Here is a 14,603-nt window from a genome sequence, read left to right on the forward strand (position 1 = left end):
TACTATTTACTGTTCTCCTATACAATTTTCCTTTTGGTACCATATTTTTAGTGTTGTTTTTTTTTTTTTTACTGTCAGTTGACTACGTACATATCAACAGTGAATAGGCAAAAATATGTACAAGGAACTATTTTGTTCAAGTAAATTGAATACTGTATTAAAAGTATGTCATCACTCAGCGCTATGATTAGGTTTAACTAAACCATATACAATTATCAGGTTTAAACCAAGTTCAATTATCCATTTTTTGGAATTCACCAACTGATGATTCTAACTGAAAACCTCAGCTGGATATGAAATAATAATTAAAAAAACATTAAGACAACCACACAATTTATCAATATCTCTATAATGAACTTCAAAATGATTCACAATTTGACTGGATAGAACAATATACGTTAAAATTTCATTTTTCTCCTATAGTGATATTTGTACTGTTATCATTTCAGTTCTACATAAATATACATCATGGTATTATACAAATACTCCACAGACATTAAAAAAATTAAAATACTTCAAAGAAAATGTAAGTAAATCTTATTCAATCAAATATTAAGCAAATGCTTAACTATTGTGTTCCATGAAAACATTTTTATTACTTTGGAATTTTTTTCTTTTTCTCACTATTTTTATTTAGAAAAAGTTTTGCAGTAGAATTTTATCAGCACTTTTCCAAACAAGCTTTCTGTGACAGAAATCTTGATAGCAAAATCCAGTTTTGACTTTTTTTAGAACCACTGAGATTATTTTTAAAAAATACTAGTAGAATTCATGGCTATAGCAATGTTGAACTGCATAAACTCTATGTAGGTGTAGTAGAATAACCATTCCACTTTCATTCCAGACTGATCACACGGAACATCCAGTGCACTGATGCTACAACTCTTATAATTTTCATAATGTTGCAATAGCAGTGGTTTACTTAACTTTAAAATAAACAATATTTGTCATAATTAATCTGGCTTCCTTCCATAAATATTAATATGTTTTCCTATAGTACTTCTCTTCCATAAAAATATCTAATAAATGTTTTCTGTGCATTATTAATACCTTTTTCTAACCATTCATAAAACTCTGATCCTTTGTTACAATGCAAGAGGTTCCTATTTCTTTAGAGGATCAAAGGACACCGTTGATTACATATAAAAGCAGCGCACACAGAAATCAGAGTACCTAATAATTTCTTGTCACTTTAATGAGTTCTTTATTCAAGACAGTAATTATTAATGAATTCAGTGGTTTCATAAATACTCTGTTTATTAATTCTGGTTCTATTTCAATTAAAAACTGCCAAGATTTAAATAAAAAACCAATTAAATATTCTACTCATAGGCAGCATCAGTATTAGATTAGAGACCTTTTGTTCTTTTTAAAAAGTAGAATTCTTAAATAAGAAATCAAAGAAAGCACTGTGGCAGAGTCACAAGGGAGAACTGCGTGAAAAATAAGGTTTCTCACTCCTCTTGTGGACTGTAATTTTAAGTGTCTTCATATAGTGTCATTCTTCTGTCAGTGCTGCAGGAAGAAGAACATCACCAGAAATGACCGTCAGCCTTTTTTTGTTAGTTACAAGGCCACTCATAAAGTGCAGTCTTCCTCTCTGCTGGATTGAAACGTTGCCATAAAGGACAGGCTGTGCTGTGACTGCTTGGCGTGCAAGGCACAACAAGGAACAGGGGGACAGTTTTGTATCAGAAAATTGTAGTTTCATACTTGGTATTAATGCCTCTTTTGGCTTCTTGTCCAGGTTCAACAATCCATGGTAGGTTCGCAAGAGTCTTTTGTTCAGATGGATCTATCTGCTTTAAGACAAATGCAAACATACAGATGGGTTACCATCTCTGTGCACAGCATTTCTAGTGGAAGCTTTTTGGGTTTTTTTAAAAATTAATAGAACACAGAACAAATCTTGTATCAACCAAGTCTGGTGGGCTACACTCCCATGTACCCATGCTTGCCCTCTTTTTCCTGTTTAGATCAGAGCTATGTCTATCCCCAAGCTATAGGGCATCACAGTTCATTAAAGCCATGCTTGATCCTGAGAAGTCCTTTTGCTTACCGAGACAGATGATGGCATCAGGAAATGTTCTTTCTTAAAATTTTATGGAGGAAGATTCTGTGGCAATGGATGACAAAGTGTACAGTCATACATTTTTTTTTTCCCCCTTCCTCTCATCCAATAATTAAATATCACAGAGTATGGTTCTCACTTTATAGACAGTGAATATGATACAGTGTGCGATCCTTTTTCCCCTTTCCCTCCCAAATCACCCTGTGCCTGTATTCTCACTTGATTTAAAATAGTTTTCAGAATTTTTTTAAAAGCTCTGCCATAAAAGAATATTTCTCTGTCATCTATGCACTTCAGGAGGACATTTTAAAGACAATCAATACATAGTCTCCAATGAGCTTGGATTCTTAGGAGTCCGGGATTCCAAAGGAAATACTGAAAAGGTATGAATCCCAGTTTTGGAACAGGAGGGTTGGCCAAGGGTCAAAAAAAAGTGTAAGAAAGAAGTTGCTTGGTCTGACAAGGTAATTGTATATTGATTTGGATTTGTAATTTAATTAGGATACATATGCAGTGATCGTGTACCAAACAAATTTGGTGCGGATTTTATTTCTTGACAGGAGATCAGAAAAGTCCATGGAATTTCAGAGCTTTAGAAGTATGCATTGTCTGTGATCCTCAACACTTAAAAAACACAGTACATTGGAATTAGACTGAATCAAATATAGCTCTGCAACGACTATAAAAGACATGCATATGTGCAACACCAGCCAAGCAACATCTTAAACTGGAGGAACCTGAACTGAGCCATTGATGGAAATGGCTGCCCAGGCTGCAGTGACACAACCCCACTGGCTGATGAGCAGAGGTGGCATGGCTGGGACATGGAGCATTTCTGACTCAACAGGTATATTTATTTATACAGCTTTTAGGTATATCTTAACAATATAGCTGAATTTTGTTTTTTTGCATGCATCACAACTTTCTACTTACCACTGACTTCCGAATACTAACACGTGGTTTGGGAATAGGCTTGGAGGGTTTATTTTCAAAACTTTCTGGGAGGGTTGAAGAATGACCCCCTTTTCGTGCTTGTAGTGCAAGCTGATAGGCCACCTCAAATGCTTGTCCTAATGTAAGAATGATTTCGTAAGCTAAATTCTGGAACAAATCAGAAACAGTTAAAATTGGAGTGAGGCTGAATTATCGTCAGATACCTGAAGTGGGGTGGTACTGTCTACAGAAGTGATTTGTAATGTAAATAACTAAAATCGCACTGGTAATAACTTCCTAAGTCTCTGCAATATTTACATCTGTCATTTGCCTTCTCATTGATTTAAAAACTGTGAGTTTCAAATTTGACCTTAATCTAAACTGCAAGTGAATTTCTATGGTAATTTTTCTTCAGGTTTGTGGATTTGTTTTGGTATATTTCTTTCTAGGCTCCTACTAGAGCCTATTTCTAGGCTACTAACTTTGCAAGAATGTTTTGAACCCCTGCAGAGCAAATGCAAGCCTGCTGGCTTGCCTCCTTACATCCTACAGTCTCCTTAGAATAATTCATAAATCTCTGATGTAATTCAGGAGTTACCCTCTTCTTCCTCAACTTCTGTAGCCCATAGTTGGAAGCAAGTTGCTTTGAAACTAGGTGATCCCTTAGAATTCCCACGTTTCTGATATAATTTTAAATGAGATACATCTTTAGCTAGTCAAGCCTAACTGTTGAGTTTGCAATAAGCCAGAAAGCACTGCAAGACACTTGCAAGTACACTATCTGTCCTTAAATCATTAAAACACAGTTGAAAGGATAACTATTTTATTTCATTTTCTACACTGTAATTTCACTGAAGTAATGAAGAAATTCCACCCCTTTGTTATCACACATGTATACTGAACTAGTATAGGCCAAATTCAGTGTATTTAGCTCATTATAAGAGCTTCTTATAAAGGTGCCAGCTCTGGTTTTTGTTAGGTCAGACAGAAAACAATTATATTCCTCCACTGGGATATGCTCTCAGCTGTTACAACTGCCGTCACAACAGCAAGCTAGCCAAAGTTTCATAGCTTCCCTAATATAAATGTCTGCTTGATTTGATAGCAGTAGTCTCCAAATTGTTTTCCCTTTAACTTAAGGGAACTGGCCAGGACCAAGAAACAGTGAGGATGTAGTTTGCCAGTGGAGTAAAAAATGAAAGACTGGAGAGACTATACTGCCCTGCCTTTTAGCAGGCTATGGAATTAAGAATCACAGAGTATAATTGTTAAAAATGTACAGAATAATATTATTTGTAACGGAGCATGCCTATTAGGAGGACAAGAACATTATTCTAAAGACATCTTAATCAGCTGTCGTGACAGTAAGATAGTGTGCTATATCATCATGAGATTGCCTATGGTGGATATTATTATTGCTAAGGAATACATCAACAGGACAGGGTGTAGTAATGGCTTGGAGAAAAAGCAGACTGTAATACTAGTGGGACTGAGAAAATGCACAATCCAGTGTGGCATACAAAAAGGTCACTGAAAGTCAGGCCTGAAAAGCTCTAAGATAAGAGTGGAGACAAGCAGAGAGTTTGCCATGCTGAGCCATAAATCTAGTCTGGGTCCTGCATCTTGTCAGAAGCCACATGATTTGTTTTCTTTTGTAGTTTGTAAAATGAAAAAAACAGGCCTGCCTGGAGCCTGAAAGCCATTGGAAACATGTAACTGTTTCTGTGGTTATTAAATATTTGAAATACAGCAAATAGAACATTCATTGTTCTGTTCAATATTCAAAATGTAAACTGAACCATAACTTGTGCATACATTTCATACATTGTGTCCTGCTGTAGAGCTTTGACAAAGAGAAGTCTGCAAACAGAGGCAAGGAGGCCTTGTAAATTTTAAAAAAGATATCTGCAAAATTATGTTTGGAAAAAAAACAGAAATAACTTTGGTTTGGGAATTTCTCACCTGTAGTACTGGGAGAGGAATATGAGGCTTAGAGTTGGTATGGATTCATGTGGGGGGTAAGAGCAGGATTCCCTTGGGGATGAGGGCAGAAAAACAAAACACAAAATCCACTGTGGAAATTCTTCTGATATTGTGAGGAGACTATTTGATTTTTTTACATGTGGCACCAAAGGAAGGGAACAGGTCTGCCTCCCTGAAAGATGCTTAGCACAAAAGCTGTAGACCCCCCAGTCACTGTAGAAGACATTGACCCTTAGAGCTCCCCCTCAAGCCTCTTGGAAATGAGGCAAAACTTTGAGGATCATGGTGCTTCTGAAGCTGCTACAATCCCATTCCTTGCTCAGCATGGCAGAGAAAGAAAGTGAGTAAACTAATGCCTTTAACAATTTCTGGGAGATGAGAAATTGAGGTCAGTTGCCTTGTTTGCCACATAACGTTAGAATTCAATGCTCCAGTGTGAGTCTGAGTCAGGATTCTTCAGCCACTTTAATTCAGCCAACCTATTACAATGGCTAATTGTTCTGTTACATTTTAACTGACTTCTTTACTGTGTAAGTTGCAGCAGGCACTGCTTCTTCATTGTGTTTTCATGCTTCTATACAGCTATATTGGGGCTTCAGGAATATTTTAAGAAAGAGAGTAAGATTTCTGTCTTTTGAGCTATAAAAACTTAAAATGTCACTTGGAAAGGAATTTTTGGAAAAACTTTCCTTTTTGGGAAAGCACTTTTGATATAATGAGGATTTCATGGGCTTTTGCTTTTAGGTGATGCTTTTTTTTTTTTTTTTTGCTTCTTTAAGATCAATGTCAAATCTGTTCTTTTTTGAAGACTGAATTTACTGAAGAAGCTTCTTTTGGAGTCTCACAGATGATTCATGTGAGATACCCATCACATCAGATGTGTAGGAATGTCAGTTAGGACACCCTGGATTCAAGGTACTGAACTTATAATCGCAGTTGGCAAAATCAAACAGAACAGAGTATATGGAATCTTTACTTGAAAAACCAGGAAAAATCTCAAGCCAGTTCAAAATATCCATCTCCTGGGATGAAATAAGTTTCCTACTTCTGACTCATACTCATACTCATACAGTCTTCAAGGCCAAATGTTGAGGATTTCTATTATAAAAGCCTGACAAGAAGAGAAGGTTACTTACTAGTAATGGGAGCGACGAGAGAGGCAGAGCTGACATATATATACATTTAAGTGTATGTATGCTTTGTCTCCAGACCACAAAAGCTTTTCTTTTGCGGGGATCTGGAAAGGATGTGCATTTGTCTGTGTTTTCCAATGTGTCAGCCTTTGTGCAAGGGGAAGAAAGCTCAGCTTGATGAAGATGGTATGATGAGACCAACATGGCTGGCATTTGCTTGTAACAGCTGTGGACTCCTGGGCTGCGTAAGGCTTTCATGATCAGGCACGTCTGCAACTTAAATTCTTGATCTTTTCTCATTCTGGATTTAAAGTAGAAACGTGGCACAGAAGGATATCTTGTATGCAACAGAATGATGGAAACAAGCCTTTAAAGTGAGCCTTTCAGGCTGTTTGCAAAAGCCATTAATGTAGATGAGAGAACTTCATTTGCTCATGAGCGGAAAGCTCCTTGTACCTAAGCATGTTCCATCTCAAGAAGTTTGCCAGGAGCAACTGAAATGGTTTGACACACTCCACCTAATATTCTCCAGAGAGGAGATTGTCTGGGCATACTGTCTCTGGGTACTGCAAAGGAAAGAAGGAATGGAGTTGCCACGTTGATTGTACCTGGATGATCATATGAACAGAGAAAAATTCTATAAAGTCCCCGAATCCCCTGGAAGAAGGCAATGAACAGAACTTTGAGACCTGAATGCATGCTGGTTCTTCTCTGCTAAGGACGTATACTAGCAGTTTCCAATTCTTATCCAGCTTAAGTCTGTGCAATGAAGGACAAAAGATTACAGGGAAAAAAAAAAAAAGAGTTTTTGTGTTATATAGAGCAACAGTTTAATCCTTGCATGAGCAAGAGCAGAAATTGTTCCAGTTTATGCCACTTGTCTTCTACTAATAGGTGCATTGAAGGAATATCTGATGGAAATTACTTTGGATGTCTCCCACATATGAACCAGAATTTGGTATAGGAACTGGTACGATTGTTAGCTCCTCCACAGGGTTTGCTCCTTCACTGGTATTCTCTGGGCTGCTTTATAAGTGAATTTGAATGAAGTGGATTTCAAATACTGAGCAATAAATCATCTTCTTCCCCCAAACCTTGTCTCCTTCAATATTCATTAATCAAGTCTGATGTTCTTGCAATTTTGATTATAGACTTTTAACTCTGAGTAGAGAAGTTACACTACACTACAGTGCTCTCCCATCTGCAAAATATTGTTCTTGCTCACATTTCCTGAGAAACTGAAGGACGTAAGAGAGTGAATTTTTTTCATACCATTGCATATATTGTAATACCACAATATATATGATTTAAGATGCATCTCTTTTTTACACCTTATTGTGGACTTCTACCATTTTAAGCCTTATTTTTAAAATGTCATTGGACTTCTATCCATTCACAAGTGGGTAGGACTGTTTCTATTGGCAAAAAGTGTTAGACTTTAAATAGAAAATTTAATTAACTTTATGATTGTGTTCTGAATATCTAGCTATTTTTATGGAGCTTGTACTTGCATCAGAAATGCTAGATCCTGAGATATGAAACAACACAAAAAGAGAATATCTGAGTAGGTGACACCCCACTGAGGATTATGTTGCAGGAGAAAACTAAGTTAAGACAGTTAGACATTAAAGTTTCTGTATGGCTTAAAATAGCCATTTAAAGTGCTTGGGGTATTAAATGCTCCTCTGAAAGCATGGGAAATGAGCAAAATGTTGTAATTATTCTTGGATCACTATTCTTTCTTTGCCAAGTAAGGAGAAAATGAATTTCAGCTGCTACACCTGGGTCTATGTTTGTGCTGGATTATTAAACCTATAAATGAAACTGCTGTACTTTGAAACCATTAAGTAGTATTTAAATGGATCAAGAGAAAAAATAACCTCCTCCAATCAGTCTAATTTCAGTTGATTCACTTACCAGTAAAATCTATAAAATGTAGCATCTTGTTGACCGTGGTCTATTTTTAACACAATTTTGAAATTTTTTCTACTCCCTGTGGACACTAAAATGTCAGCAGAGAAGTTAACAAAAGAACTGAACTAAAATGCTAAAATTCCTTCTAACCTGCCTTCCCGTATATCTTGTTATTTAAACTCTCCTACATGCTATTGCTCTGCAGTGTTGACTATTTCCCCAGTCACAAATAAAATGCCTCAGTTCAGATATCTCTGTTTTTTTGATTTGTTATTTATATTCATATAAGCATGTTTCAAGAAGTCATACACATTATACTATATTAAAATACTTTTTCTTTAATGATTTCTTGAAACAGTAGTCTGGGCATCACCATCTGAGAAGCATAAATATAAGCATAACTTAGTCATTTTCCACCAAAATAGCAGGAGCTGTATGGACTTCTGTTGAAATAATATTTTTGAGATTTTTAGTCAGGTGGGTTGGAACAAGGAAGGAAGAATTAAAGCATTAATTTGCTATTTTCAAAATAAAGAAAATCTTTTTGAAAAGATGAAGGTGCTGCTAAAATAAAACTTTCCAAAATTCCATATCTACATTATTTAAGCTACAATTCCCACTGACATGACAGAAAGCAGAGAAGAACAGAGGGTACATCTAGTAATAATAATTTTAATTTAAAAATGCAGTAAAAAAATGCAGGAGCCCTGCAAACTTAGCTTAAGCTAGTTCCTAAGCCTACCTCTTAGCAGGATTGAGCTCTGTATGTAATGCACATTGATCCAGTTCTGATTTGTCTATTTGGTGCACGCTGAGATTTCAGAATGGGTGGCCAAACCTGCTTGTTACAAACTTCTTGGAAGGCTATAGCTTAGGTTAGAAGAATTACATGTCAAGACTTGTACGAAAAACTACTCACTAAGTTTACAGTGAACAGCTGAGATGGGAAATGAGATTAATAAAAAAGAAAATCTTTGCTCTTCAGAAATGTTCTTTTACTATCCCCACAGTAGATTAGTCTTTTCATGTGGCAAATTAATGATACCTTCCATTAATCACCACATACCCTGGAAATGTTTTAACAGAATTAAAGAACTATTGCTGTTACAAAGAACTATTAAATGAAGTATCTTCTATAAACTGACCACATCAAACGCAGTGAATACATGGCAGTAGTGATGATTAGTCTTCAAGTCTTTAGTGATGTACGCAAATGTAGAAAGGTCTTCAGGGTCTTGTGCAGCACAGGAAATGTTACGGATTTCATGTTCAGCAATAATATTCTGTTTAAAGAAAATATTTTCAATCAATTTAGGAATTAAATTTAAGAGTTGTATATATTCATACACTCTATGTACAATCTTACACAGGTGATTGGAATTTCAACCCTCTGTAACGATATCTAAAATTTCCAATAATCTGGTAGGAAACAATTACATTCTAAAGTCTTTCCTATGAGCCCACTTGAGTTTTGTACAGTATCCTATGAAAAAGAGACGTTTCCTGGCATGCAGCTGTAAATACAGTTTCAAAGCACTATATGAGCATCTTACGATGCTGCTTGCTTTCTGTATCATGATCACTACATAACACTGTTCCAGTCTACTGACAGACAGGATCTGATGAAACCCAATAGGGTCAATATCCAGTTTTTCACACATCGTGTTTGACAAATTTCAGCTATACTTTTTCAAGAGAAAAAAACACCAAACATCATTATAATTGAAACCCTGAGCTCCTGAAAGGCTTCTGCTTAGTAAAAAGATAACTACAGGAGGATCTGGCAACTTTTCTCCACTTACTGACAGCATCCTGTAAAAGAGATGCAGAAAAATTAAACCATCCATGCACCGAGCAACACTACTTGCAACAGCCAATGTAAGCTACAGCACACTATTGAGACAGAGGTGGGGCATGTCTGTCCAATGAAATAAAAAAAAGTTGTCTTAAAGCTTTGCAAAAAATTAAGAATATTCATTACATAAATTGCTGATATGTAATTACTGTGTTCAGGCCAAAGGAACCATGAAGCCAGAGAAGAAGATACTGCAGAGTGGCTTATGATTAGGCCTTGTTTCAGCCGCACTCGCATTTCGAAAGATTTAGTTACACAGAAGAATGATTCATTGAATATTAATTTACTTAGCGGTTAATTTCTATGCTTTTCTAAACTGTGGCCCTGCTGGCTGTAGCTCTGGCTTTTCCACAAAACCCCAAAGTGAACAAGCCTGCTGCAGCATGAAGTCACTATTGTACCACAGAACACGTCACATCTGTAGTGCCTGGTCCCTCACACAGCCACCATTTGCTGCTGCCTCAGTGGCATCTGTTAAAACAATCTCAGAGCATCTCTGGTTTTCCCTCATCCTTGTCTTTTTCTTCTCCTCTCCTATCCTCCTCTTTTTTTTTTTTTCTTTTTTTTTCTTTTTTTAACCACAGAAAATATATGCAGCCAAATAACTTAAAATGCTTTGCTATATTTTCTTTCATTTGCTAAGTGGCAACTTTCCCCCTTGCATGTAGGTGTCAAGTTTTCAAAAAGTCATATATCTAATTGAAGAAATCATGGCTTAGGAAAAAAATTAATAAAAAGCATTCCAAATTTCAAATTATGGAAAAACCAAGATAAGGAAAATGTTACTAAAGAAATGAAATAATCCTCTTAATCTTAAATTGTTGCAACATACTTGATCTGTTTAATGCATTATACATAAAAATGACAAAACAAGTACTTATGCTTCAATATATGCCAATTTACAACATGTATAATCTCTGCTTAACAACCATTGGCTTTTTCTGTTACTTTAAGCATTTTATTTTTCTCTTTGTTCTCAAATTGATAACTTCTACCCGCAATAAAGATTTTGATGAGAATTACAATTATAACAAAACCAGGGATTTAGATATCCACAGATATAGCTGTAATATACTGTTATTTATGTTGTATTGGCAACATTGTAGTTTAAAAAGCAGAAAGAATTAAAGCTTGGAAGTTCTTAAAATAATGTGAAATATTTATGCCAAATCATGAGCCACAAAGTAATCACCTGAAGTTATGCAGTGTACATGGAAAGAGCTCTGCTCTGCTGAAACTCTTCCTTAGGTGACCTGGGGTTGACACAGGGTTTTGCACTTCAGTCAAAACTCATGGAGATTATTTTAATGTTTTAACTTTCAACCAAGTGAAGTTTGGAAACATAGCCATATTAAGTTTGTTTTGAATAAAATGAGGTATGCCTAAACTAAATCTTCTGGATGAAAATTAGTGGTGAAACTGAGCTTTTCCCTAGCATCTGTAGGATATCCTCTGTGATCTCCTTTCAAAATTAAACATGTTTTCAGTGCATGTGTTTACTGTTTTCTAGGGTCACTATTCCAGTAGACCCACAGTCTTACTCTGTAGCAATTACAAGGCTATGAACCAGCTTGCTTTTCTGGGTATGCTCCTTAGGCATTGACTGACACTGTACAGCTGTCGTTCCAAAAACTGCCACTCAGTTTGGCAAGAGAAACCTCTAGCAGTTCTCAAAAAGCAAGGAAGCTGAAAGTTGGTTCTGGTTCTGCCAAGGGAATACCTTGGAGAGGTCAGCTTTTTGCTAAGCAGCCTTCCTTCGGCATGTCTACCTCGTGTCAGCCAATCCCCCTCCTGGCAGAAATCATCCAGAAGTGAGGGTTAGCTGTGACCCACAGGAAAATTCTGCAAGTCTACTTTTTCCTAAGCAGCAATTTCTTTCTGGCCTCACTTGCAAAGAAATGGTGTCATGTCAAAGTGGTGTCATGCCAAGCTTCAAGGCGCCACTGAAATAGGTGTCGTGGAACAAGGTCAGGGCCCCTTTGTCACCTGAAGCTTTGCCTGCTACAGCTCAGAATACAAATTCTTAGCTTGGTGGCATAAAGGAAAAGGATGAACAGCCATGAGAGCTGAGTTTTCAAGCACATAACTGCTAGCTGTTTTTGTCATTAAAAAGTATGCATTTATTGCTAAGTGGTGCCCAGCGCTGTCAACTAGAAGCTTGTATGGAAGCGGTACAAGTCTGAATAGGATCTCACCTTAGTGCTAATCTGTTTTAGGTCTTGAAGGAATTGGGTACAGCACACTGTGGACAAGGATGATAACAACGCTCCTGGGAGAGTTGCAGGCTATTACCTGGTTTTTACAGAAGGGAAAGGCAGTGCAGATTTTGAACTGGAGAGAAAGCAATCTACCCCTTGAGAAAAAAAGAACAGGACTGTGGCATTATTTACCTCCATCAAATACATCTATTGCACTACTAGGCATAAGATTTCAGTGGGACCAGTCTACAGACAGTGCAATTTGCCAAACTTCTTTTAAGTTTCCTTCTTACATAAGATTATATGCACTGTGCAATGAGATACTGGAAGCTTCTTTTGTTCTCCTGAATTTTTTGTAAACCTAAGGACATTGCACTTACATCCTTTACACTACAGAAGAGATTTAAGAGCTGAAAACAGCCTTATCCAAGTCAGAGTTAGTAGCATTACAATGTCCTGATTTATGCCCTGCACATCGGAGAACAGCTTTGCATCAATGGAAGAAAAAGGAGCTGACAGGAATCCCTGGCCTCTCTGCTCTGGCAAATATGCCAGACTTGACATAACAGTAATTTCACCACTGTTTTTCTTTCATGCCATCTTCTAACCCTGGATACAGCTTCCAAACTCTAGCAGAAGTTCACAAATCTGCTTTTGTTCTTTCACTTAAAACCCAGTTCCAGGTAAACACCTTTAAAAAAACTGACTGATTTGGCAAGTTTGACGGATACTGGGTTTTGTGTGGTCTGAATGTTCAGAAACACAAAGCAGTTATATACATTATTAACCTGGTCAGGTAGCTGGGTTGCCAGATTTTTTTTTTATATCTCTTAGTGAATTTTAGTCACATAATAGAAATGATAATTTCTTTTCCATTCATAGGCAAGCATCAGTATGGACTGCATTTTCTTGCCATTTTAGACATCCGAAGAAGAGAAATTAATGCATTACTTTACTCCTGCTTATAGAGCTGGTACATTTTACTTTGGCTAAGTAATAACCCATTGCTCTACCCATCACTGAATTCTCTACCCTTCAATTTCTGCTTTCTTTTTTAAAAAATGTTGGGTGTATTTAAAATGCAAGAAACAAAGAAATTGCCACACAGGAAGATGAAAAAAATATGGAAAAACAACTGTTAAGAAGCTGTTGCAGTTCAGGGAGTCAAATAGCTACTACCAGGAAAATAGTTCTCAGAGAAGCTCTGACATTTGAAAAGGACCTTCAAGGCTCATGTTTCATAGTCTTACAATGGCTGGCCCTGCATAAAACCTTGCATCTTTATTGTTTATTGAGACACCTTTTGGGGGGGGCTAAAATTATATTAATGAACAAATATACATATATTTTCTGCACATTTATAGGTATTGTATAGGGAAGAATATGGAAAAGGTTTCCACAGAGGCTCCCTGACAAATGTCTTTTGTCATAAGCTTGCCTTTTAATGGCAGAAGGTTGGACACAATGTTCTCCAAATGAGCCATTAAAGCTGCTTCACTTGTCCTCCAGACTGAGTTTCTGGAGAATGACAATAAGATTACATCCATTTTGGATAGAAGAGAGAAAAAAGAAAGGAAAACACAAAGTTCAACTCTGTCCCCTCTCTGGCCTGGTTCTCTTACAGAGCCCGTCTCATAGTTTTCCCTATTTGTGAGAAAAAAAAGCTAATATTGAACAATTGCACGTACCTTATTTGTTGCATCAATAAATTTGACTCCCTTGTAAGAAACAGACAGGACAATGGTTGGTACTTTCTTCATTTGTTCTGTAGACTTCTGAAATCAAAACAAAGATGTTAGAGTTGTGTTGCATTGCAAGAACAGTGCTCTTTCTCCTGACAAAATACTAAGTTAAACAAAAAGTACTTATCCAAATATTTGACTTTTTCTTGAGCTGACTATGCTCTGGGCTTTTGAAATAGCTGCCTTGTAGTTACAAAACTAAAAAGAGCTTTATAGTTTGTTACAAGGACAGTAAAAATCCTCCTTTTTCCTAGCACAATCAGAAGAGAATGAAATAAGTTTGCCAGGCTCAAAAAGACCAGCCAGGCAACCAGGGGTTTCCCAAAACGGTGTGTGTAAAACATCTATCTGCTATGCCCCATTCATCGCTGCCTCCCCTCTTCCTGCCCTTCCCAGCTGTAAAAACCAACAGCACGGTACTTTTTGTAGTACTGTTTCTTTGCTGCAATTAGTTGTTATTTAGAAGTATTTCACTCTTCTGCCTTCTTGCAGTTGTATCTGTGACACGAGCTATCCCTGCAGCCCTCTACGCCTGCCAGTCAGTCTGTCAGTCTGACGCTGTATCTTGTCATGTCTGACCGTCTGCACTTCCTCGAGTACAGCTGCTACTGGAAGCTGCTTTTCACATGAATGAGCATAGATGTTTATTCTGCATTCCCTTAGTGCCAGGTTCTCCTACCTACAGCTCATCTCTTCTTATAAGGCTATTTTTTTCTTTTATGCTAGTCTACATCTGTGAGCACTCAACATGATGCATACAGCAATGACATTTCC

General features: G+C 36.9%; 1 protein-coding gene across 1 annotated transcript in view; it reads right to left on the reverse strand.

Moving 5' to 3' along the window:
- Positions 1-333: 333 nt before the first annotated feature.
- Positions 334-14,603, reverse strand: part of LOC104526916 (ankyrin repeat and sterile alpha motif domain-containing protein 1B) — a 50,442-nt gene continuing 36,172 nt past the window's right edge. Inside the window, exons 6-9 of the mRNA XM_029085614.1 lie at positions 13,776-13,862; positions 9,180-9,317; positions 3,005-3,172; positions 334-1,802 (exon numbers count right to left, since the gene is read on the reverse strand). Coding sequence (XP_028941447.1) covers positions 1,692-1,802; positions 3,005-3,172; positions 9,180-9,317; positions 13,776-13,862 — 504 coding nt within the window. The 3' untranslated portion in view covers positions 334-1,691. The remainder of the gene's footprint in view (positions 1,803-3,004; positions 3,173-9,179; positions 9,318-13,775; positions 13,863-14,603) is intronic.

This window comes from Antrostomus carolinensis, unplaced genomic scaffold (assembly GCF_000700745.2).
Source record: "Antrostomus carolinensis isolate BGI_N321 unplaced genomic scaffold, ASM70074v2 scaffold24790, whole genome shotgun sequence".
Taxonomy (NCBI): domain Eukaryota; kingdom Metazoa; phylum Chordata; class Aves; order Caprimulgiformes; family Caprimulgidae; genus Antrostomus; species Antrostomus carolinensis.